This window comes from Xenopus tropicalis, chromosome 6 (assembly GCF_000004195.4).
Source record: "Xenopus tropicalis strain Nigerian chromosome 6, UCB_Xtro_10.0, whole genome shotgun sequence".
Taxonomy (NCBI): Eukaryota; Metazoa; Chordata; class Amphibia; order Anura; family Pipidae; genus Xenopus; species Xenopus tropicalis.
Window position 1 is genome coordinate 31,508,999 of NC_030682.2, and position 22,448 is coordinate 31,531,446.

Genomic DNA, 22,448 nt, shown 5'->3' on the forward strand with positions numbered 1-22,448 from the left:
AAGGTAGTCCGTGTACGGCTGGCTGCCCACAATAGTTATACTTGCTGTATATTGCCATTTTGGCTGTGCTGGCAGTTTAGTATTTCCCACCCTGCAAACCCTTCGTCTGCAGAATAAACCTCTCAGAACCCTTCCTCGTAAAGCGACAATTAAAGGGCATCTTGTGAAAGGGCAAGGACGAACATTGGCTGTCACCCCTTATTACCTCTGTCTAAATGTATTTGCCCTATAGTGTGGTCCTCCGCTCTGCCAGATCACCTCCACTTGGGTGCACTGACACCCTGCGCAGATTCTCTTTCTCTTAGTACAGTTACAGAAACCCCTACCTTCCTTCATTGGGTGTGTTTGCTTCCTGATTGACCAGCCCTAATGATTCTACTTTCTTGTATCCTTTATTTATAATCCCAAAAAGTAGAGGACGGACTAAATTTATATATACTAGCGTCATTTAGTCTGTCTGTGGGCTTATGTCTTTACATTGTTTTGTTGGGGTCATTTTTATTTACTGAATCTGCCAGTTTTCAGTCACAATGAAACAACAGGGAACTATAGGGGCATATTTATTATGCTGTTTAAAAAACGGCGAGAAAATTCGGCACACATTGCCAGGCGTCACCGTGTAAAAACGGCGTAAAATTGGCGTAATTTTTTACGCATTTTTTCTTCTGCCGGAACTTATGGAACATAACAGCGTAATATCCAGCGTTCAGACGGCGATCTTTTCCATTTATTTTACACAGCTTTTTACTCAGCGTTTTTTCGTAATGTATACGTGAAGTAAGTGAAACTCTGTTTGTTTGTTTGTTTAGAATGCTTCAATAAGCAGCCAAACCAGTGAATCGGAAGAATTGCTGGAAGAGCCACAGAGCCCTGAAACTGAAGAGAATTGGGCAGGCATAGTGCAGGACAATAGCTCTCAGACACTGGTAAGATCATGTTTGCCCTGACACATGGCACCAGGCCATAGTTTCTTTTTCATATTAGGCTGATTGCCTGAAAACTTTCCTCTCGGGGTGGGTATCAGGTTTTAGCCGCATTGTTCTTTTATTAGGCTGAATGTGGGAGGGATCTCAGTGTTTGACAGATAGGAATCTATAGTTACCGTAGTGTTGTCAGGAGCTGTTTGTTTAAACAAGGAACTGTACTGCAGCTATACTGCATAAGGACTTTATGTGTGTCAATCCCACCTTGTTTTATGTTTTGATACAGATATAGATCATTTTAGTTTATTACAGTTGGTGGTTTGTTTGGGCATTAAAAGCACATTGACTTGTTTGTTTGAGCTGGGAAGATGGAGTCTGATAATGCCCAATGTACATGAGGACAGGCATTCTCTCTGACATCGGCATGACAGGATTGCTGTCTCTTTTTTCCTATTTGCCCTTGCAACAATTTGCACAGGAAGAACACGTGGCTGAGAGCGAAAGTAAGGATGAATTCTGGGACGGTGTTAGCAAGAAGGAAGAAGGAAATAAAGAAAGCGAGGGTGACTTACCAGATGAACCCATCTGTGACAGGTAGGCAGTAGTCATTTTTATTTAATTTAACAGGAGGAAGTAGATTCAAGTCATGAGATCTGAGCAGCTGAGGCAAGCTTCCTGTGGGACTGGTTATATATACACTTACATACAAGTTTGCCTTTTCTGTCTCATCTATTTTAGATTTTTTTCAATATTTCTGATAAAGTGGTATGTTATTTTATTTACATAACACTGACACTGCATCACGTCAAAAAGATTCTACATCATTCACTTCACCAGCTGAGCTTACAATCTAAGCATCTCATTTACACACCATATGGTCAGTATAAGGAACCAATACACTTGCCTGTTTGTTTTTGGAATGAAATCTATGCAAGCTTGGGGAGAACATAGAAACTTTCAAATAGAACCCAGGCTGATATTAAACCTACACTTTCAGTTCACAGGGTAGCAGTGCTAAGCTTTTTGTCCTAAGCAATCCTGTTTGATTTACGTGAAAGAGTTTTTATCATTTTTTTTTTCTTAAAGGGGAACTCAAGCTTCCAAACCAAAATTTGTTAAAGAGCCACACATAACACAGAAAGCCCTAATATACCTATCACTGTAATATGTTCCTTCAAAAACTATGCATAAACACAATTTTTATATGCTAAAATCCAGCTGTAAAACAGTTCTTCTCTTTCTGCATCATTTGAAATCCTGGCAGGGGAGGAGGGACTAAAACATTAATGGTAAAAATTGTAACAACTTCTCCACAGCTTACAGACATCATGCAGGAATTACATATCGCATAGGGCATTGCACTGGGATGTTCCTTTCCTTACTGACATCAAGTGTGCAGGGGATTCTGGGATTTGGAGGATTTAGGCTGAAGGCAGGCTGAGGACAGTAAATTACTGTAACTGTTCCAAACCATATTATTACTTTGAAAATCATGAAACGACTGCATATTTTTTAATGTATTTAGCAAAATTATGCTTACTTTTCAAAAAACTTAAGTTGTGTTTGAGTGGAGTTCCCCTTTAAAGAGATTCTGACACCAGAAATATATTCTTTTTTTTTTTTTTTTTACATGTATCATAACATTGTCTTTGCATGCTATTTATCATTTTTCAAAAAGTATTTGCCTGATGTGTTTACATTACCCATCTGATGCCCCATGTTCCTCTATGAGGGGGCGGCCATATTTGTGCTGCAGTAGTCTGTTAGCATTAGAAGCTATAACTCAGAAGGGACAGTCAGGTTTAAGTTCTTTGAGTAGCAATTATTTACAAAAACCTAAAATGATCAGCATGACCTACAGGTAACTTATAATGTACATTAATATATTGAAGAGCATTTTTTTAGTGTCAGTATAACTTTTGATTGCCCTGCATAATGCTAATCTTAAGTCCATAAATTATCACACAGGGGGGCCGATTAACTAAAGGCTGAAAAAACGAGTGATATTTATAGCATGCATTAAAAATATTAGCACTTCTTATATTTTGAGAATTAACGATCGATTCACTGAGAGGACACTTGTCTGAATTAAGAAGCGATGTTATTGTCGTTATTTATCTGGCAATGACATATTTTTAAGTGTTATTTTAAAGTATGCAATATATTTATGGGTTATTTCGTAGCACGCGATATTAGCGCACGCTATTGCGCACGGAACCGTTACTTTCTGAAAACTACCGTTCTGAAAATTACCATTTCCCTGGGAGAATTACCATTTTCTAGGGAGAACACATACTTGAGAAAATCCGACTGCAAACTCCATCTTGTCACCACAGACAATCACCAGCTACAATGTTGTTTAGTAATGCCTACTCCCGGGAGGCGTTAAGTTTCACAGTAATTATCACCACATTGTATGCATTTAACACTTCAAATATGTCTGTGAATTATGCTTTAGTATTATTTCTATTCGATAATTACCTCAATGCGATGGAAATAACGCTTTTTACGGCATAAAACTGTGCGTTAAGTGTTAACGGCCTTTAGTGAATCGGCCCCATAGTGATTTTTACACACACACTCTCTCTCTCACACGTCAATAAAAACAGAGACATTACTTACCTGCCAACCTCAAGTCATTTATAAATACATTTAAAAGCAATGGCTTTTTTTGCCTTAAAGATTGTGCCACAGGGGGTCACTGTTTGCTTGAGTTCCCTAAGCATGGGAACCATCTGGTGTAGGATCTGTTATCTAAAATGCTCAGGACCCTGGGTTTTTCAGATAAGGGATTTCTCTAAGTCCAATTCCCTGACCTAAAGTCTGCTTAAAATCATTAAATATTAAATAAACCCAATAGGATTGTTTTGGTATTGCTTATTATTACAGAGAAAGAGAAAATAATTTCTAAAAATTTCAATTATTTGCAAAAAAAAATTTCAATTATTGTCTCTGGGATATGGCCTTCCTATAATTCTAAGCTTTCTGGATAATGGGTTTCCAGATAACAGATCTCTTACCTGTCTTATATTGGAAGCAGATTACTTATATCACAATATTTATATCTTTTCAATGTAAATTCTGAGAGTGACCTGGCCTGTTTTGTGTAACTTCTCCTCCTTCTCCATTTCCACTGCTTTCTGAACAGATTTCAGTGTTAATTTTATTAATAGGTTTGCAAAGTTTTTACAAGGTTGAAAACCACATAGAATCGAAGTAGCGAGTACAGTTCACCAGTTTAAAGGCAAGCAAGCATCCACTTGCTTTTGGGTAGTAGCTCTGGTGCAAACTTTGTGAGTTCTATTACCCCCATAACCTTTGTAATTGATGGGATGTGCTATGGGACAGCCACTATCCTTAATATAATAACATTTGTTCAATACAGCTGTGTGAAATATCTGGCTAGTGGGTTCCCTTCCAACCCAGAACTAAGGAAGGAGGTCTACAACCCCCACCCAGTCAGTACTACTCTTAAATAGATTGTAGCATAGTACTGTAATTTATCGGAAATCATATTATTCTGCAATCTCTGGGCAGTATTTAGGTAGAGGGGTCCTCCTATACATGTACAACCTGTTTCTTACAAGTCTGCCCAGTATTACTAAACTAGTTTCACTGTGTTCAGGTACAAGTAAAACCTTTTTTATTTTGATGAAGGTGTCCCTTTGAACTGGACTTTTGTTGTAGTACCTTATAATTTAAAAATCCACTGATCTGTGAAGGATCAATTATCTACTCTTCTCTAGGCCTAAGTCATGATTTTTTGCTCTGTAAGGTGAAGTCACATGGGGGAAGTTGTGTTGCTAATGGGTCGTTGCAGACCTCATCATCCTACGGTTTGATTTGTTCAGGGAGAAGGAATTTAGTTGGGCCAGTTTGACCAGCAGGAAAACCCTTTGGAAGCAATGCCCAACCAATAGCTCATGAGCAACGTGTTGCTTTATACCTCTTTGATTTTGCTCCCAATAGCTTCAAAACTATGATTATTGAATTCTTGACTTGAAAACAAGTCTTGGAGGCAAAAAGTATTTTGACCAACAGAGGCTCCTGCAACCTGTCGGCCCACAAGGTACTACAAAGCAGCAAAATATAGCATGTATTTTGTTTTCCTTTTTTATTTATTTATTTTTTTAAATATACCAGGGTGGCTTCTTGGTGGATTTTCATTGGGGCTCACAGGTGCAAAAGGTTCTCTGCCCTAGGATATCGCAACTGTCATACCTGCAAGCTCATTCTAGTAAAAGCCCTCATTTACTTATATGGGCAAGTGCTAGAGTGCCAAGAGGTGCAGAAATTAGTAGCATTAATTTGGCTCAAGGTGCAGAATACAGTTTACACAATGACAAGGGAGCCCTATACTTGACTCCTGATATAACACTCCAGTACCTGCTGTTCCAGGGGATGCCATTGTGACCCCCTAGTTTCTACACATGGCACTGCATATAGTAACTTCAGGGCACAAGAAACAGCACAAAAAAACCATCACTTGGCAGCATTTTTTTGCATATTGTATCTTGCTCTGCCTGAAATAATAAAGATCACATTATATTATATTTATTGTAATCATACCAGTTGTTGTTAAACCATGCACACATAAGTAATTTTACAGCTTAGTTTGAAATTGAATTGTATGAAAAAGATTGTGTGACCAACTCTAATTTGGTACCACACTTGTTTAAAGAGCTGCCTGAAATTTGCTTTGAGCCCTGCAGTAGTTTGAACTCAAGTGGGGTGCATTCTAAAGAAGAGCAAAAAGGCAACCTACTTTCACCAATACAGTTAATTATATTAGAAACTTCTGATTTATTCTCCATTTAATTTTTTTTTTCAAGTTTTACTATTGTGTTTTTTTTTTGTTAGCAAATAATGAACTCCAATGCTCTTCAAGGCATTGCCTGTCAGTGCTTATATGGGATGCATTTTTGCCTGGCCTTCTGTGCACAACAGGGTGTTTGTCTATTGGTAGAGGAACCTCGCACTACAGTGATTTGTATTGCAGGGTGCACACAGTGTAGTGTATTAGTTATAAGTCAAAAGGTAGAAGAAACACTGTTTTATTGGCACACCTGTAGAAGTCTTAAAATATAACCTTTAATTTTAATAGCATTAAAAATGTATCTTAAAATTGGTAAAGCAAAAAAGAAGGAAAGAAAACTTAAAATATATAGTAACACATCCTAGATCTATCTATTATATTAAGCTTCAGTGCCTGTCAAAAAATTAGGCAACTATTTCATTACTTTGTTAGTGTTGCTATCAAATGTATCAATAATGATTGCAAGCAGCTCATGTAGCGATTGTTGAAGGTCTCTGATTCTTTTCAGAGATTACTGTTCATGACATAGGGGATATTTCTTCTCAGTGAAAACCATGGTTTTCAGGTGAGTATTATTATTCTTTGATTAATGTTTTTAGTATAGGCTACGATTCCATTTACCACCATTGACCATAGGTAAGTTTACATCCAACAAACCCTCGGCGGTATACCCCGCCTTGGTGGTTACATATAGTTATTCTTCCGTGTCAGTGTGATCTTATATATTTTTAGAGATATTCTATAATGGCAACTTAAGGTAAGTATTTAGCGTCACTTCCATCCCTCCATAGGACTCTTATTATGTCGCTTGCAGAGTTACCCGCTGTGGGGACCTCTAGTTTATCAACTAGGTATGAATAAAAGGAATACACTCCACAAGATATGTTTCCTTTTTTTGAGGGTCACTTATAGATACCCCCCACCACGGACTAGCTTAGTTACTTGCACAGACATTGTTGTGATGACGTGATTATCTGACCGATCTTAATAAAATAAGGCTCCCAAACATTTGCCTTCGAGTCGTTATTGATTCAAACAGACCGTATCTGGAGCTTATAGCGTTATATAGAAGTTTGCTAAACATACACGACCGGCTATGAGACCAAATCTCCCGTGTTCGTTACTTATCCCCGACTTCCTAGTGCGCGGGATCCTCCATCCGCTTAATAAGTCAAGTATAACACCAATACTTCACTAAACACTGTTCGGGTAAGTCTCCCGTTATCATTCTAGGACATTGTCCCGCCAGAGAAAGTTCAGCAGGAGCATACTATATCGGTATCGCTGTGCTTATAGTCACGATATTACCTCAGCACAGGGAGAGACGAACTACCTCATCAGTCAGCCTTAGCCGTCTTTGATAAATACCCTGGCTTCATGTGCAGATAATAGAACACCTGTGCCCAATACCTCAATCTCTTGGTAACAGATTTAGACACATACGGATTGTCCAGTGCGGATATCGACGAGCAGGGAGAAAGCCGGTGCCTACCACCTCATAATTTTTACCTCAGCAACCGGCTTTCCTAAACACCAATTATTCGTTGCGATCACCACTAGACACCGTCACTAGATGTTAATAAAGGTCAGCATAGCCCATGTTAATATCACAAATTCGAATGCAGAGGCAAACCTGTGCCTACTACTCGTAGCTCTATACCTCGGCAACAGGTTACCCTCGATCACACATTAGCCGATCACAATGGTCACCTCTATCATCTAACCCAAATCAGCTGATCCCCAGTTGGACGAAAGGCGAGAAGAAAGCCGGTGCCTACCACCTCAAAGTTTTTTTACCTCAGCAACCGGCTTTCATAGACTACAATTGTTCATTGCGATCGCCCCTAAACACCTTCAAAAAGTGTTGGTATCGGTCAGCATAGCCAATATTATGCCACAAATTCAAATACAGATGGGAACTTGTGCCTACTACAGCTAACTCTATACCTCGGCAACAGGTTACCATAGAACACACATTGACCGATCACAATGGTCGCCTATGTCGCCTAACCCAAATCTGCTAATCCCCAATTCGAACACTAGGTTTGAACTTCAAATTACATTATTTACGCTACACGTTCCCCTGTGCCTACTACCAAGATGCTTGTTACCTCGGCACAGAGAATCAATAGATCTAGAGTGTGGGACGCCGACGCGCGTTTCGCTACTGCTTTTTCAAGGCGGGTTTTTTGCGCTTTCCTAGGGATCATTTTTAAACCCTTAATAGCCAATCATTCCATTGTATCTAAGACCGCCCAGGTGACGTAGGAGTTGGTTTTCTTATTGCTTATTGTAAGTCATTTACTGATCTAGTGAGTCTTTTTTCACAATCCTATTGGATTTTTTAAGAAATTTAATATACGGAGTACTTTCCTATATTTGCTATATGTTTAATTACTGTTTTATTATCCCACAGAAAAAATGTCGAACACCAATTACTACATATTTCTTACAAGAGATATTAGGTATTTGGAGATTACTGCCTTTAATGGCACCATCTTTGTCAACTATTTTAGGATAAACAGGGGACAAATTATTCTTGGTTGATTATCTTATTTCTTCTTACTACATATTTAGTGAATTTTTAAAAGGTATATAAGTGTTCATTAATTGGTGATCATCTTTGTCAACTAGTTTTAGGATGAACAGGGGACAAATTATTCTTGGGTGATTTTCTTATTTCTTCTTATATTATATTTAGTGAATTTATTGAAAAATATATTGATTGGTGATCATATAATTTTAATAAAGAATTTAGTAAAGGATTGATGGTGTATTAGTGAAAATAAGTGTGAAAGTTATACCTTCTATGTTCACTTGGAATTACTCTGTCGTGCAGTTGTCGCTAAAGTGTAGCACTATATTAGTGAAGCCCAGTGATGGCATTCTAAATGTGCAAATAAACTCATTAAATGCATTATTTTGTGCTGGTGATAAAAGTGATGAAATATATTATTGTTGACTTATCGTGTCTATCTGTTAAAATAATTCATTATGTGTATTATTATTGTAAATAAAATCATTGAAGGAATTTTCCCAAATCAAATGGTGTCACATTATCTTTCTACAATTATTATCCTTGTTGTTATCTCAAAAAAACACTGAAATCAATATTCTCATTTAGGCCTGAAGGTGAAAGAGAGTCTAACAGGAAAATCCATCTACTTTCCCTTTTTAACAAATGCTCTGTAATGTCGCCACTCCTTATTCCCAGAGATGCATGTTCTATTCCCCAGACTTTTAAATAATCTGGGCAAGCATTGTGATGATATAGGAAATGACTGGCTACTGTGCTTAGCACTTTATTACTCTTGAGATCTTCTCTGGCATTTCTAATAGTGCTTGTGTGTTTTTGTAAGCGTTTATTAAGCATTTGGGTTGTCATGCCGACGTATTTTTTATTGCAGGGACATTCAAGACAGTAAATTACATTTGTAGTTTTGCAGTTTATATAATCATTAATATAATGTTTTTTCCCAAAACGGTCCGTGAAAGTTTTTACAGTTTTGACCAAGTTGCATGTAACACAGTTACCACATTTAAAAGTACCCTTAACTGGTGGTTGTCTCTTCTTATTTATGAAATGACTTCTAGATAACTGATCTTTCACTGGTTTTCACTGAGAAGAAATATCCCCTATGTCATGAACAGTAATCTCTGAAAAGAATCAGAGACCTTCAACAATCGCTACATGAGCTGCTTGCAATCAAACAACAGGGTGTTTGGCAAGGCTTGCACCAACAGATATTTCTGGGCTCCCAATATATTGCAGTCAGTCTGTCTGAATTAAAAACATAGTATTGGCAGAGTGGAGCTGCTATAAATCAAAAAAGGGAAAGTTGTGCTCAACCACTAAATTTAAACCATTAGGTGGGGGTACAATGAGGTTGTAACCACAAAATACATATAGACAACAACAAGAAATCCTCTCTGCACACATTATCAATATATATAAGACATTCTGTGCATTAAGCTTCCAAGAAATGCCCCCCCCTTTAAGCAAAACAGGGATTGTCCATATATTGCAATATACTTCAAGCTGGCCAACTACGTCAAAGTCATCCCAACTGGCCAGTCCTACATTGACTTATGCAATTCATTAAGAGTTCTACTGCTTCAATATACAGTGGTGTGAAAAACTATTTGCCCCTTCCTGATTTCTTATTCTTTTGCATGTTTGTCACACTTAAATGTTTCTGCTCATCAAAAACCGTTAACTATTAGTCAAAGATAACATAATTGAACACAAAATGCAGTTTTTAAATGAAGGTTTACGTTATTAAGGGAGAAAAAAAACTCCAAATCTACATGGCCCTGTGTGAAAAAGTGATTGCCCCCCTTGTTAAAAAATAACTTAACTGTGGTTTATCACACCTGAGTTCAATTTCTGTAGTCACCCCCAGGCCTGATTACTGCCACACCTGTTTCAATCAAGAAATCACTTAAATAGGAGCTACCTGACACAGAGAAGTAGACCAAAAGCACCTCAAAAGCTAGACATCATGCCAAGATCCAAAGAAATTGAGGAACAAATGAGAACAAAAGTAATTGAGATCTATCAGTCTGGTAAAGGTTATAAAGCCATTTCTAAAGCTTTGGGACTCCAGCGAACCACAGTGAGAGCCATTATCCACAAATGGCAAAAACATGGAACAGTGGTGAACCTTCCCAGGAGTGGCCGGCCGACCAAAATTACCCCAAGAGCGCAGAGACAACTCATCCGAGAGGCCACAAAAGACCCCAGGACAACATCTAAAGAACTGCAGGCCTCACTTGCCTCAATTAAGGTCAGTGTTCACGACTCCACCATAAGAAAGAGACTGGGCAAAAACGGCCTGCATGGCAGATTTACAAGGCGGAAACCACTTTTAAGCAAAAAGAACATTAAGACTCGTCTCAATTTTGCTAAAAAACATCTCAATGATTGCCAAGACTTTTGGGAAAATACCTTGAGGACCGACGAGACAAAAGTTGAACTTTTTGGAAGGTGCGTGTCCAGTTACATCTGGCGTAAAAGTAACACAGCATTTCAGAAAAAGAACATCATACCAACAGTAAAATATGGTGGTGGTAGTGTGATGGTCTGGGGTTGTTTTGCTGCTTCAGGACCTGGAAGGCTTGCTGTGATAGATGGAACCATGAATTCTACTGTCTACCAAAAAATCCTGAAGGAGAATGTCCGGCCATCTGTTCGTCAACTCAAGCTGAAGCGATCTTGGGTGCTGCAGCAGGACAATGACCCAAAACACACCAGCAAATCCACCTCTGAATGGCTGAAGAAAAACAAAATGAAGACTTTGGAGTGGCCTAGTCAAAGTCCTGACCTGAATCCTATTGAGATGTTGTGGCATGACCTTAAAAAGGCGGTTCATGCTAGAAAACCCTCAAATAAAGCTGAATTACAACAATTCTGCAAAGATGAGCGGGCCAAAATTCCTCCAGAGCGCTGTAAAAGACTCGTTGCAAGTTATCGCAAACGCTTGATTGCAGTTATTGCTGCTAAGGGTGGCCCAACCAGTTATTAGGTTCAGGGGGCAATTACTTTTTCACACAGGGCCATGTAGGTTTGGATTTTTTTTCTCCCTAAATAATAAAAACCCTCATTTAAAAACTGCATTTTGTGTTTACTTGTGTTATCTTTGACTAATAGTTAAATGTGTTTGTTGATCAGAAACATTTTGTGTGACAAACATGCAAAAGAATAAGAAATCAGGAAGGGGGCAAATAGTTTTTCACACCACTGTATATTTAGCAAAGGGACTAAGTTTTACCTGCAACTTACTTGCTTTCAAGGTTAAAACCCCCATATAGTTGCCCTTTTATTGGCTCCACTGGGATCACCTGACTGTAGCTGGGAAGGGTGGGAGCTACAACATGGAGCTAGCCACTGCTTCTATATAAACTATAGCAAAAAAGGGAAAGTTGTGCTCAACCGCTACATTTTAAACCATTAGGCGGGGGTGCAATGGGGTTGTTGTAAGGGTTAATTGCAAGGCATATGTACCCACCCATGATACGTAAGCATATTGGGATGTGTTTTTCTATCTACTATATAAGTAATATCAAAACAAAATAAATTTGAACTTGTTTACAATACACATACTGGTTGTATCGTTTGTACAAGTTCCCTGATCAGCGCACATGCGCAGACGATATCAGATGTTTCGCCGACGCACAGATTAAATCGAACCGGTTCGTGGCTGCTTAGATATAGTGCAGAGAAGCACAGACGGAGTTAAAGAGATTAACCCTTACAGTTGTGACCACAAAATATATATAGACAACAACATATGTAGTTTAAAGCACAGAATGTCATAATGTCCTATATATATTGATAATGGGTGAGTGCAGAGGATCTCTTGTTGTTGTCTGCCATAAAGCAATACAATACACTGCTAATGTTGTGCTGACCATCTGTGCTTGAAAGTCTCTGTTGTATTTGTTTTGCTAAACCTCAGATCTGTCAACAGCTTATTCTCCCGTGTACACGTGGCCAAGTACATTATTCATGTAACATATATTTAATGTTTATCTATGCATATTTACATTTAAACATATCTGGGTGTGCTGGCTTGTTTCTCTGAGCTAAAGCATTTTAGAGAAGGAGGAAAGCTTTAGTCACTGAAGGGTGGCAAATGTTAGGCACCCCCAATGATTGCAAACACTTACCTGATTCCCTGGTCCGGTGCTCCTGTAAACTGCACTGACCTGGGGTTCTTCTGTGTGAGCATCCCTTTCCTGCTGCTTTTTTCTTTGTGCCAGGGGTACATGTGCAGTAAAAGAGTGAAAGGCTGAACTTTAACAAAAAAAGACTGCTTTTTCACTCAACTGCACTGTGTCAGCCCTGGGATTTTGAAAAAAGAAGAGGATTGCTCCATGGTGCTTGTGGACATATACCCTGGGCCGGTGCAGTTTTCAGGTAAATGATTACAATTACTGGGGGCCACCTGACATATAGCACCCCCTAGTGACTGAGACTTTCCTTCTCCTTTAATAAACAATGTTCTCTACACACAATATGCCATATATTAAGTACAAGTTCAGGCTTATGTAATAAATTCTTTTTAAGCAAGAATGCTTTAGCTGTTATTTTTTATAAAATGTCATTGTTTTGTCACATTCAACACTTTGGAATTTCATATTTCCCTATATAGAAAACACTTGATGAGGTCAAATAAGCAGCTACTTAAGATCCTGCTTGAAATTGTAAAAACAACTGGTGCCGTGGAGGAAACAATAGGGCACCATGTCCTGGGACTCCTAGACAAACCTGGAAGACGACCATCGGCACCCCAAGTGTTAGTTTGGAACCCTGCAAATGAAGACTTGGGGATGACACTTGACTTAGAGGCACCTAAAACAAGTAAGTTTAATTTGAAAAGTTGCATGCAAATAGTCTGATTTTACCTGTGTGTTAACACACATATTTCTTGTCTTGTTTCATAATTTTTCATTAATAATAAATGTATAAAACATTTTTTTATTAAAAACTCCTTAGTATTACTATTCTTTTATTTCTATAGTGCCAACAGATTGCACAGGTCTATAGTCTCATCAGTGATAGAGGTCAGAATTGTCCCCATTTTATATTTGGTGCTGCAGAGTTGTACTTAAAGGAACAGTAACACAAAAAAATGAAAGTGTATAAAAGTAACTAAAAAGTAATGTGCTGCTGCCCTGCACTGGTAAAAGTTGAGTGTTTACTTCAAAAAAGTCTACTATAATTTATATAAATAAGCTGCTATGTAGCCATGGAGGCAGCCATTCAAAGGAGAAAAGGCACAGGCACATAGCAGACAACAGATTAAACACTATTGTATTCTACAGAACTTATCTGTTATCTGCTATGTAACCTGTGCCTTTTCTCCTTTTTTCCAGCTTGAATGGCTGCCCCCGTGGTTACACAGCAGCTTATTATATAAATTATAGTAGTGTTACTGTAGCAAACACACCAGTTTTACCAGTGCTGGGCAACAGTGCATTATATATTTATTACTTTAAAGCTCTTTAATTTTTTGGTGTTACTGTTCCTTTAAGTAACAATTGCAGATGAAACATTTTGGTGTAGTATTTTGTAGGGAATCACCCCATTATTTATAGGAGCTCTGGAACTAGTTGCATAGTGGAAGCGTTTTTTTGTGACGGAGGCAGCATGTAAAGTATCGTTCTTGTTGCTAGCTATCTACCCTCCTGCTGAGCAAGAATGTTATTCTTCTGACTGATAGGTTTTGGGCCTGCTTCGACTTGCCTTTACACTAATAACTCACTAACATGACAAAACTAATAATACCGCCTGTTAACTGAATGTTCCCTAGTGTTGTAAATACACTGAAAAAATGTGTTATTGTGTCACTTATTTTGTCTACACATTGTTACATTGTGTACTTGGGGGAAAGTACATATTCCTCTTTGTATGCTCATATCCATTTTGAAAATGAATAAGAATGCTTAGGACCTGGGCTTTCCACAGGGGTTTTTACTTAATGTGGAGCACTGTGACTTAAGGTTAATAAAACATTTAAACAGAAAATTAAAAGAAAATTATTGGTACGAATTGGTACGATAGCTTAGTTAAAGGAGAACAAAATCCCATTTTCCATTTATTTCGGTCGCATGCAGAGGCCTCCCTTTCAAACCCCATCACCGAGGAGCCCCAAAACAAGCCTGGTTTCAACTGTTTATTTTCTTGGTCACCAACCTTTTCCAGAGAGCCTTGAGGCCATGGGTGAGTTGGGTGCCAGTATATAAATAACGGTGGTGTTCCAGGTTGGGTAGGGTTTGGGTTGGCTTTTTGTTGACCTGCACATCACTACTGCCAACCTATGCATGATACCAAAGTTGTGTAAATTAATTTTGTTCTCATTTGAATAAATCTAATCATGTCTCAAGTATTCTGAATAATAGATCCAATATAAGAGAAAGTGATTATTTTTATTGAGCACATTGTTCAAACCACTGCTTGGTTTCCAGGGTGATTTTCAATGTGACAAATCCAATTTAAAGAATAAAATGCTGCTTTAGTTTAAATTGCATCAGACCATGGTCTTTATTAACTGCTTTTAATAAACTCTGTAGGCTAAAGCTTGCATGCCTCCGGTGAAATATCAGTATGTAGCATGAGTCAGGCTATTTGAATGACGTTACTAGTAGCATTACCAGTAAAGTGAGGTGCACATTCCTAAATAATATAAATTGTAAATATAATTTATTTGTAATAAATTGTAAATATAAATTGCCCACCACAAATTAAATGCTTCCCTGCAATAAAATGCAATCCCTTTTTATCACTAGAGTTGAGAGAATTGGGCACATTTGAAGCAGTCACTCCACCTGTCACTGTGTGCATTCAATATGGTGCAGAATTATGTAGTGTAGCCCTAAAGTTGGATTTTGTACTACCTCTGTGGTTTACCATGATATATGTTTCATCCCTGTCCAGAATCATTTTAAGCTTAGCTAGGATTGTATAATTTTGTATGTGTCCCCCCCCGTCCCGTGACATTCAGTGTGGGCTTTTTTGGAATTGGCTTCCTATTTGAGGAATTACAGTGGTAATGTGTAGCCTATTACATATAGCAAGAGCCAACATGCCCAGTGTTAGCAACAAGCAGGGACATGTGTATTTTCGTTGAACATTAACTCAGTTTTATGTAATAACAGAAAGTATTTTTGCTTATTGGTCATGGCAAACAAGTCTAGGCTTTGTTGTGTTGGAAATTGGGAAGTCCATTTTCAGTGCAATACCTATAGGTGTGGTTTAATTCTGAGTTATATTTATATGAGGAATAATATACAGTATATTACAATAAGGGGTACAAGGGCATTAGAAGTCACCAAGGAGTTCTGTGACCATATAAAACCACAAGGGTATAAATCCCACATCCCACAACTATCACAGGGATTCATGGGAATTGGTGGAACTCAATAAACCTCCATATGCAGTGATGCATGGAGTCAGTTGAATTTTCTTCTCTTCTACAGCAGCTAAAATAAATTCTCCTCCTGTTGGGAGGACTCTATGTCTAAGTCTATGGCACACATATGGTTATGTACTGAATGTCACAGTGTTAACACCAGGCCTTGTAATCCATAACAAAAAACATCAGGTAGCATTTACTAGTCTTCTGTTTTGAAAGCAAACATTTGTTGGTATGGGTACCTATACCTAATGCAAACTTTGCAAAATGTATTACATTACATTAAATTGCTCAGCAGCTTTGTAATTAGCTGTCATGTAATTGCAGTTTGAGTCTGCATGGAGCAAATACTGGAAATAATTAACTATAACATACATACATTACTTAAATGGTCACATAAACACATTTTATGTTTTGGCGAGGAGAGGGCTTTTGGTTTGCAAATCTACCTGACAGGCTTAGTGCACCCCAGTGCTCACACAAGGCTTCCATGTGGCTTATGTGACATTTTGTATGTTTTCTGTGCATGCAAAGAAATGATTTCTATTCACAGACATCAAGGCTGACTCTTAAAGGAACAGTAACACCAAAAAATGAAAGTGTATAAAAGTAATAACAATATAATGTACTGTTGCCCTGCATTGCTACAACTAGTGTGTTTGCCTCAGAAAGACTACTATAGTTTATATAAGTAAGTTGCTGTGTAGCCATGGGGGCAGCCATTCAAAGGAGAAAAGGCACAGGTTACTTAGCAGATAACAGACAAACCCCCATTATATGGGGCTTATCTACTTGTTATCTGCTATGTAACCTGTGCCTTTTCTCCTTTTTTCCAGCTTGAATGGCTGCCCCCATGGCTACACAGCGGCTTATTTATATAGTAGCTTTTCTGTAGCAAAAACACCAGTTTTTTGCAGAGCAACAGCACATTATATTTTAATTACTTTAAAACACTTTAATTTTTTGATGTTACTGTTCCTTTAATCCCCTTGTGTTGGTGTGTGTCCAGAATTAAAGAAGTGTTCAGATATTTTTTCTCAACACAGTAAACTTTTTGTAGAAAGGAATAACAACACACAAACCATTTTATTCTGCCATTCAAAAATCCCACACCCTGATGTAAATAAAAGGCTATTGTTAACATTTTCCCTGGCTTCCCTTGGCCATTATCCATCATAAAAAAGTAAAACAACACCTCATATGTTCTGTCATAATACTTATAAAAGGACTGAAAACATAACGGCCCAATTAAATCATTTATTGTCACTAGGTGTCAGTAGGACTCCATATTGATAAAATTGTGTACCAATGAAGGAAGTGAATAAGAGAAAGTCCAGAGCACATGTTTTCTGTAAGACAGCCAGCAAAACAGCTAGTTAATGGCAGGTTTGATATTGCTTGGTAGGAATTGTAAAACAAAGAGGAACAGCTGGTAACAGTGTAATTATTTTTATTATATGTTGTTTAAATGTACTAATTAATTGCCTTATCCTAAAGTTAGGGTGCTTTGGTAACTGCAGCTTTTATTGGCGCTGTATATTCTATTGGAACTCAACTTATAGGGTCACTAGCTAAGAGTGATGGATGAAGCAGGGACCTAAGTAGTTTTATGATCTTGGCCAATAAAAGGGATCACTTTATTATTTGAACCTCGCAATAACCTCCACATTGGGTGCCAGTCTTTGCAGGGTGTGATTTTTGACTGTGCTTCCAAAACTTTGAATGCAAAATGATACAAAAATGATGATGTCAAACAATGTATGTGTAGTCTTTGCAGAGGCTGGGGGGAGGAATATCCTGATGGCGCGGTTAAAAAAAATCTTCTCATCAGTGTGTACCCATTTTATTCTGCCCCAACATGTAGAGACCCTGGCACATGGAGTGAACTTTAAAGGTGACCATACGTAATAAGATTTGCTCGTTTGGCAAGATCACTAAATGAACGTATCTTTCCACCTAAGGGGGGGGCAATTTTGGGCTAGTTCCATCATTTGGCCCTAGAGCCACACGTGGCGATTTCCGATCTTCTAAAGATCGTACAATCGGCCACACACCATTCAGGGCTCAAACGGCAGATAAGGAGGTAGAAACAATAGGATTTCTACCTCCTTCTGCCGATCCAGCCCTGAAGGCAGATTTTGATCAAAATCTTTTAACCTGGCCGATCAGCGAGTCGACCGATATCAGCAGCCTCCTGCGATATCGGTCGACTCGCCACTTGCCATACACGCACCGAATATCGTACGACACAGGGTTTCGTACGATATTATCGGTTTTAATCCTCAGGTTTACCACTGTATTGTTATCTAATGGTTGTATTCTTTGCAGATAACTGATTTATGAGCCATTAAAGATATACATGTAAAAAGAAATTACAAATCAAATCATATTGTCTTCCCATTTGTTCATATTAATTGTGACCTCTGAAGTACTGGTGTTTGCTTACCAGAATACAAACTTTAACTATGTATTATCTCTCCACCTAGTGTTTATCATTTACCCTAACCAGTTTTTTGTGTACTTCTTAGCAGGTCCTATTGCTCTAAAAGACTTTATTGGGTCCAAGGATGCAGACATTTGGTCAGAGGACACAGAAGAAGAACTGGACCTCACAGATAGATGGCTTGCAGGAGCTGGTCTGAGCTCAGAAGACGAAGCCCAGGTGCTTCACATAAGTGCAAGGCTTCAAACAGCTGTGGAAAAACTTCTGGAAGCCATTAATGAATCCAATAATCAGGTACAGACATTTTTAAACCTTAAACTCTGATTAAAGGTTCACCTTATACGATATTGGATGCAGTTAATTGTCAACCAGGGTGTCTCATATAAGCCCCCCCCTCCCCATTACATATAGACAACAGAGCTGAGCTTGTCACACACCGGCTGAAAGCAGAAGGGGTGCTGCAGGTTTGTGATTGGGCATATTTATTCACTTGGGAGGCATTTAAATTAAAACCCAGAAGAGGGGAACAAACATGGCTGGTCCGTGGGTCTGTAATTCATGCTACCATAATTATGAAGCAAAAAACTTTGCAGATTTAGTTTATAAGGAATTTAAAGCTGATACAAATTAAAACACAACAGCAGATGTAAAAAAAAATGTTTAAGTGGCTGTCAGTATCACCTTAATAAAGTTAAAAGGCATTATTTATTTCCAAACTTCTGCTAGCACAATTAAAAAAAACCTTAACCCAATGACACACAATGCAATGACACACAGAGCTACTTATCACAGCTACAAAATAGATAATACTGATATTTGTCTCTATGCGTAAGACAATACTGGCGTTTTGTTGCCGTAACAAGTAGATGGCAACAAGTAGCTTTGTGTCATAGCCCTAATGCTAATGTCCCACGGAGAGATTAGTCGCCTTTGATAAATCTCTGCTACCGCAGACGACTAATCTCGCCAAAATGGCTTTCCACCGGCAACAGGGAATCACCGGTGGAAAGGCCAACACACAGTGGCGGCCGGGCGCCCTAGGCAACCTGGACGACTTGGCCCGCCTACCCCAACCAACTCTAGGCAGGTGCCTCTTCTGCCTGCCCCTAGTTCCAGCCCTGCCTACATATCACTTTGGTTTTCCGAAGTCACGCTAAGTTACCTGCAGGAGGAAACTTTACACAACGGGTAGCAGATCTATCACAGGCGACTAATCACTCCATGGGACATTACTCTTAAACATAAAGAAATCCTTTATAGGAAGGGCTCCTCACTTCAGATTATCCATTTATATACAAAGTTTTGATCACAGTTATAAATAGCAAAAGTATACGCAGATGTAACTCAGCAGTTACTATATCAGGTAAAAATGTTTAAAATTGTCTGCAGTCCCAAGCAGGATGCACCATCAAATGGGCACAAATATATTTTAATATTTTAAAATTGGCATGCAACAGATCCGAAAGGTTAAAACTTAATGGTGGCCCTTACAAAATACAGCACTGTATTTAACCACTTGATAGTATCCAATATGCATGGCAATAAAAACACTTAATCATGTATATTGCCACTTAATAGTGTCCACGGACTTTTGTTCTCAAAACACGTGGCAAAAAACACCTGCTTGTGTGATCAGCTTTAGTATTCACAGCATACATAGATTGCATTTAACAGATGTGTGCCAACTGAGACTCTAGACTGCTAATAGCAAAGTTCAATATGTGCTCTGCATTTGTAAAACGTCAATAGACAAATGTAAATGTGCTCATAATTATCCTCCAGTTTGAGATATATATATATATATAAGTTCTGATAACGTGCAGGTAGCGGATAACCCAGCTGATATACAATCCTTTACCAGATGCATCACACCATCCGCTCTGGATCATTTGTTCTATAGAGATGCTGGCACAGTCACAGTAAATTGAGTACATAAAATATAGCATTTCCAGCTATATTCATATTTAGGGTTTAGTTCTCCTTTAAGTCTCCCTTGAGCAGATACATTACACATGCTTTCTCACACAATAACAGGTTGTTTTGAAACCTCTTCCCAAAACCCAGACCATTTATGTGATTTTTATGTAATATTTACAATATTTTTTGATGTGGAAGGCATGGGGAATTCTGTACTTGGTTTAACTCTTTTATTATGTTGTTCTTTTCATTTGTGTTGGCTTTGTATATTAAAGGCTGCAGCAAATCCCTTGATTATAGTCTTTACGTGGGGATTATGTTATCCACAAACAATAGAAACTAGTGCTGCAGAGCATGGGTCAGTGTTATTCTGAAAAGCTTTCTGTGTGATACCCTGTACGGCACCTTATCATTATCAGTATTTGTGGCTGTACATAGGTGTTTCCACTCACTGCCCTAAATTCATATGGGAAACAAAAAGCATTTGTATACATATAATCAGTGTGCTACAACCTTTAAGATATTACATTTTAAGGCTTACAAAAACACTACCTTTTCTAGAGTTCTCCTTGTTGTGTCTATGAGACTTCTTAGAAAGGGGCATAGCATGGACAGTATATGGTCTGATGTTTAAAGTACGTGTGATAAAAATTATCTTTTGTTTGTATTTTGTAACTTCCTTGTGTGCTGAATGGTAGGTGGGACCAAGTAGGATGCATGCATGCAGGATTTCTGTGCTGAAGGTTGGTACACATGGAGATTACTAATTGCGTTGGTGCAAAACACAAAAAAAGCCACTGCAGGAGTTAAAGGAACAGTAACACTAAAAAATGAAAGAGCTTTAAAGTAATAAAAATATAATGCACTGTTGCCCTGCACTGGTAAAACTGGTGTGTTTGCTACAGTAACACTACTATAATTTATATAATAAGCTGCTGTGTAGCCACGGGGGCAGCCATTCAAGCTGGAAAAAAGGAGAAAAGGCACAGGTTACATAGCAGATAACATATAAGTTCTCTAGAATACAATAGTGTTTTATCTGTTATCTGCTATGTGCCTGTGCCTTTTCTCCTTTGAATGGCTGCCCCCATGGCTACATAGCAGCTTATTTATATAAATTATAGTAGACTTTCTGAAGTATACACACAACTTTTACCAGTGCAGGGCAGCAGCACATTATATTTTAGTTACTTTTATACACTTTCATTTTTTGGTGTTACTGTTCCTTTAACTGATCCCATGATCTTATGGGGACTGTACCCACAGTATTTACACTAGAAAAAGATTTGTGTTCATTATCTCTTTGCTTCCTGCATTTGTGGCCATAAAAATTCTCATATTTAGTATTTCATAATGTGGGTAAGATTGTTGCTAGGGATGAATAATATCTGTTGTTTATTGACTTTAACCTTTTCCTCTCTCAGATATTTTTAATCTTCTAGCTCAGGGCTGTCCAACTGGCGGCCCGGGCCCCCCCTCTGTGTGGCCCCCCACCTGTCTGACTGCTTTGATGGCTTACCTTTGTGTATTACCTTTAAATGGTATCAGTACTGAGATTAACTGCCCCCCTGCATTGCTCACACCTCAGATTCAGGCTGTAATCCCCCAGTATTGTTTAATCATGTAATCCCCTGTACTGTTCACACCTTTTAATGCCTTCATTGTTTTCCCCCTGCAGTGTTCACACCTCAGGCTCTGGCTGTAATCACCCACATTATTCCCCTGTTCACACCTCAGACATTCCCTCTGACACATCCAGCATTGTGTCACTGTATGCTGCCTGTGTGTGCAATAGGGCAGGCATAGTATGGCACACATAGGCAGGGGTGGGCAGGAATAGTATGGCACACATAGGCAGGGGTGGGCAGGAATAGTATGGCACACATAGGCAGGGGAGGGCAGGAATAGTATGGCACACATAGGCAGGGGTGGGCAGGAATAGTATGGCACACATAGGCAGGGGAGCCGGCAGGAATAGTATGGCACACATAGGCAGGGGGGGCAGGCATAGTATGGCACACATAGGCAGGGGAGGGCAGGAATAGTATGGCACACATAGGCAGGGGTGGGCAGGAATAGTATGGCACACATAGGCAGGGGAGGGCAGGAATAGTATGGCACACATAGGCAGGGGTGGGCAGGAATAGTATGGCACACATAGGCAGGGGGGGCAGGCATAGTATGGCACACATAGGCAGGGGAGGGCAAGCATAGTATGGCACACATTGGAAGGAGAGGGCAAGCATAGTATGGCACACATAGGCAGGGGAGGGCAAGCATAGTATGGCACACATAGGCAGGGGAGGACAAGCATAGTATGGCACACATAGGAAGGGGAGGGCAAGCATAGTATGGCACACATAGGCAGGGGAGGGCAGGCAGAGTATGGCACACACAGGAGGGGTAGGGCAAGCAGTACTCTGCCTGCTCTA

The 22,448-nt window shown here is 38.9% G+C and overlaps 1 protein-coding gene across 5 annotated transcripts in view; it reads left to right on the forward strand.

Moving 5' to 3' along the window:
• Nucleotides 1-22,448, forward strand: part of akap9 (A-kinase anchoring protein 9) — a 125,483-nt gene that overhangs the window by 52,385 nt on the left and 50,650 nt on the right. For 4 of the 5 annotated variants that reach the window (XM_002934593.5, XM_012965616.3, XM_031904641.1 and 1 more), the window contains 4 exons: nt 810-926; nt 1,402-1,517; nt 12,894-13,102; nt 18,185-18,393. In XM_002934593.5, coding sequence (XP_002934639.3) covers nt 810-926; nt 1,402-1,517; nt 12,894-13,102; nt 18,185-18,393 — 651 coding nt within the window. The remainder of the gene's footprint in view (nt 1-809; nt 927-1,401; nt 1,518-12,893; nt 13,103-18,184; nt 18,394-22,448) is intronic. The other variant, XM_012965615.3, reaches the window with a different exon arrangement.